The sequence below is a fragment of the Ambystoma mexicanum genome, chromosome 2q (assembly GCF_040938575.1).
Source record: "Ambystoma mexicanum isolate Mex_15411 chromosome 2q, UKY_AmexF1_1, whole genome shotgun sequence".
Classification (NCBI taxonomy): Eukaryota; Metazoa; Chordata; class Amphibia; order Caudata; family Ambystomatidae; genus Ambystoma; species Ambystoma mexicanum.
Genome location: NC_090924.1, coordinates 823,802,485 through 823,806,973, shown reverse-complemented (window position 1 = coordinate 823,806,973; position 4,489 = coordinate 823,802,485). Strand labels below are relative to the sequence as shown.

The 4,489-nt window shown below is 42.5% G+C and overlaps 1 protein-coding gene across 1 annotated transcript; it reads left to right on the top strand.

The window, feature by feature from the left end:
- Window positions 1-1,007: 1,007 nt before the first annotated feature.
- LOC138569767 (uncharacterized) lies at window positions 1,008-3,946 on the top strand. Its single transcript, XM_069648040.1, has one exon. It carries the CDS (start codon window positions 1,871-1,873, stop codon window positions 3,551-3,553), a length of 1,683 nt encoding a protein of 560 aa, XP_069504141.1. The 5' UTR covers window positions 1,008-1,870; the 3' UTR covers window positions 3,554-3,946.
- Window positions 3,947-4,489: the final 543 nt, after the last annotated feature.

Sequence of the window (4,489 nt, the reverse complement as noted above, 5' to 3'; positions counted from 1 at the left end):
TCTTCCTTGCTCACCCCGTGGCGTGTTTGCCTATCTTTCATCTAGGACCCGAGTATTCGTTCTGCTCCGGTTCCTGATCTGACAGCCATTCGTATTTTGCCAGCACTAATCTCCGTGGAACGAGTCACAGGAGTACTAGCACACGTTTCTAGTTCTACTCACATCCATGTGCCTGACATGCTTTAAAAGTTCGTTATTAACTCTCTTCCCAGCCAATCCCTAACGTCCATGTTGCTTGTTCATACGGCACTGGGACACCGACAACCAATTGTATGTCGACTCTCACAATAAAACGATATTGTTTAGAAATAGAAACAGTGCAGATGCGGGACACGTTTTTACTAGCGCTGGCAAGCATGGTGGAGCGATACCATTTCAGCGATTGAAAAAAGGCATACATCAAAACGATCTATGCCAGTAACATTAAGAAAGGTTTAAAATACGTTTGAAGAAACAATTATACAATTATTGTCAGTAATAATTAGCATGGTGTTTGTGTACATTTAACATTTAAAATAGCATGTTATTCCCATGAACAGAGTCCGCTCCGTTCCAAGAAATTTTGAAATAACTAATCATTGTGGATCTAGCATCATAGATGAACATTGAAATAACAGTAATTGCTGTGCCTCCAGCACCATTCTAACATGGCTACCGAGTACCGACCTACAATGAACGTGTGCTCGTTACACAATTCTAATAAAGAACTAGAGGGCTAATAGTCCATACTTCATGACAGCAAAATGTGAGGCAGCCACTTGTCAGCACAGAGTTCTGGATAATGTGGTTGTCATTCAGTTGGCAGCTGTGAACGCCATGCTGGTGGATAACTGAGCTATAGCCTGCAATGGAGAGTGCAGTGTTTTCCCACCAGCATGGCGTCCGGGGCTGACACCGTTTTCGGTGGAATGTTGGCCTTCTAGTTTTTTATTAGAACCCTGTGGGCAGTTTCTTGCAGTCACAGGCTGTGTGGTTTTTGATTGGTCGACTTCAAGAATCAGCAAGCTTCGTTACCCAGCATGTCAGAGGCAGTACGGAAGCTGTTACGTAGTTCCTCCAATTCCAAATAGGGTTGATGAGTGTGAGACGCGGGTGTGCACACAAGGAGTCGTAACGACTCGAGTGTCTCTGCGAATACGACCAGAACCCCGGCTGGGAAAACGAAAATAAGTTTTCATCGAACGCTTCATATCCAAGCAACGCGTCTTAAATTCAGACTGCATGATCAAAAACGAAAATAATCTGAGCCCGGAAGTAAAATACAAGATTGCAGATCCGGTTCATGACTGAAAGATACACCCAGACCTAGAGGTACAAAAGTGGCACTGTTTCGTCAAAATCTGACTGTTAAAAAGGGGACGAATGATTGTGGACGAAATATGAGGGCGGCACACCTGGACCTAAAGGTGAAGAAACCATAAAACCATTTGGTGAGCGACAAAAGGTCTGTAAAAGTGTGAGATATCTAGAATCCACTTCTGTTCGAAGACCGATACAGAACGACACCTCAAAAGAGTGATCGAAAAAGAGCGTAACAGAGTCTGGAGTGGTAATATCTGTGCGAGAATAAGTCCTAAAGAGGCGAACTCCCAGGTTGGAAGTGTGAACAACAACGAGATCTCACCAAGACTGTAGGAGCCAGAGGAAGATCCTTGACAAAGCTTGCAATTGGCGGAAGAAAACCCTTCACATATGCTTAAGGTTCTGCAGCGGGCAGCCCCAATTCTGATTGAGGCATCCGCTCCTGGATATGCGAGGGACCTCTTAACCAGCCGCATTGAGACGAGGTGATCTGGGCCAGTGGTTGTAACTTTTGCTGAAAATATCAGCACTGTATCCAATATCAGTGTCTCCAAACATCATACTACAAATGGCTTCAAGAAAGCAGCCCGTTGCAAAAGAGGTTTCCGACCAATTTGTCTGCAAAATTTGCTGTGTCCCAGCAAGCTCCGAGGTGAGCCTTAATCAGCATTATTGTGGATCGAAGCATAAAAGGATGTCAGAGTTTATGTGCCTAAACTTATTTGATTACATACCTGAAAAAACATTAACTTGTTTGGAAGATGTCTTCAATGACCCCAACAGGAAAGGGACAATTGTTGGTCTGCAGTACTTGAAACTAAATACTAGTAATGCAAGTAACCCTTATTTCAAGTGTTCTCTGTGCAGCCTGCCCACGTACGGCCGTAGTATCTTCAGCCATGTAAATGGCCAGCATCACAAGGAAGAGTACATAAAAAAAACAATCCCGTTTCTATATAGACAGATACGATCTTGGTCCAGTGAATGTGTTGATAAAATCGCAAAGGAAATCGAGGCTGTAGAAGGGATTACAAAGTTAATAACTGATATGCCGATTCAACAGCCACTGCAAGGTAAAAATCCTACAGACGGCTCATCAAGACAAAGTGTTCTTCTAGACTGTATACTTAAAACTCTCTCAGAAATCGGGGTTCATTTTGTAAGTTCAAACAAAAAAATACAAAATCTGCCATCTTTGAAAGCTGACTGTCCAGTACATGAAAGTGTGAACAAAAAAAGGTGGACTCCCCCATCATTGAAAACGGACTGTCCCATCAGTGAGATACCATCGAAACGTCTAAAAAGATTTTCAACAAGTTCTGCTAAACCAATACCTCAGTGGCCAAGTCAAAGTTATGGAACTCCCCAGCCTGTAATGTCTGGTTTGATCCCACGTCTATTGTTGTCTAATAGTTCACCACTACATTTTCCCTTCGGCCAAATTCGTGAAAATAACCCTTCTTTGCCGCTCAATGCCCGGGCTGCCTGGTCACCACCTGGTGTTAATCTGCCCCAAGCCGTTGGACAATACGGTTCTGAAAATGGTGGTAATAGCCAAGCGTATAGCCCAGCTGTTTGTGGATTTCCCCCACCCTCACTGTTGCCCATTTACAGATATTTTCCTCCCCATGTGCCTAGCGCATCCTCTAATCGACCTGTAGTTTGTGATTACACACAACGGCCTCAAGATGTATCCACAAAGAGAATCCCAAGTTTGCTTAATTTAGATATTTCTCATTCGCACATAGGTCGGAACCTTGAACCAGAACCTAAACATTTGGAAGGTTTGCAATCATTGGGAACAATTCCTAATCTAAACCCCTTGCCCACCAGCTCTTCCTTAAGGGGTCCGACAAATGATTTTTCAAGACCAAGGTCACCCGCCCGTGTTGGTGGGAGTCTTGGAAACAGTGAAATATGGCCTTCAGAATTACCTGCCTCATCGGCCACTGACTGTAGTTTGTCTACAGTCGTTCATGTCCCCCCAGCAAGTGGGGATACCCCATCCTCTCAGCTAATCCCTCTTTCATCCTTCATCAGCTCAGAGATGCAGTCCTCAAAAGATCCAGACTCGAGCACAACTGAACAAAACTGTGGGCTGTCACCTGATATTTTAAAAATTCTAAAGGGTAAAGATGTAGAAACAGTAACCTCCATTTTAACCAGGGTTGCAAAATATTACCCACCGCTTCAAGAAGTTGATATTTCGAAAGTGGTGGATATTCTGTTTGGAGTTGGAGCTCTAGGTTAGTTGGGGGATGAACTAAAGTGAAATTTAGCAAGAGATCATCAAACCTTTCCTTTGTGACTTCTATCAAAAATAGTTGATGCCCTCTTCACCTCCTTCCAATTCAAACTTGTTGAGGCCATTGGTATTGTTATTAAAGGCACCTCCAATGATGAAAAGTACCTTACATAATCCTCTTTACTTTTGTAGCCTTGCTGTGGCTTAAGTAAGGACTTCCAGTAGGATATGGCTTAAGCAACTACATCAATGAGGTGCTGCCTCATTGAGCAACACTCTATTTTTTTTAAAAAACACATTGTTGATACATTTTGTGCTTTCCATATCAAACTATTTGATAACGTTTGTTGCAACAATTCAAAATAAATGTATTGTACAAAGTCGTAATCTTTACCAAAATATGTGCAGAATGATCTTGTTATTCCTGCCAATTTGTAATGTTTCTAAATGGTATTTCTTCAAAGGCTCTATAAGCCAGAATTTGCAACAAAAAGGTTTGATGGCTAGACCTTGACATATGTGCCCTTGCTTCATGCAGATTGGATAGCCCTGCAATGTAAGTGCTCGTTGCTGTGACCAGTGTTCAACCTGCATGCTAGATTCGAATCCCGGCAGAGTCGACTAAACCTTTCATGCTTCTGAGGTTAATACATTGAAAAATATAACATTTAGTAATGGTAACACCTATTATTTGCAGCACTACGAAATGGAAGAAACCCAATTATAAGTTATCATTATTATGGATGACTATGCTCGGGACAATCCTGGGGTAATCTGCTTTCCCGCAGACACCAACAGTGTTGATTTCCTTCTGGGGCTGGGCCTGAATTATTAGTCTCATGTTAGAACCTCAAATCGTTGCACACAACAGGCCTTTAGACAAGATTATACAAAACCAAATACTAATTTGTTCCTGTCCCTGCCATCTGCTGATTAAGTTAA

Coding starts and splice junctions, on each gene's coding strand:
- LOC138569767 (XM_069648040.1), top strand. CDS start 1,871: ATGGCTTCAAGAAAGCAGCCCGTTGCAAAAGAGGTTTCCGACCAATTT.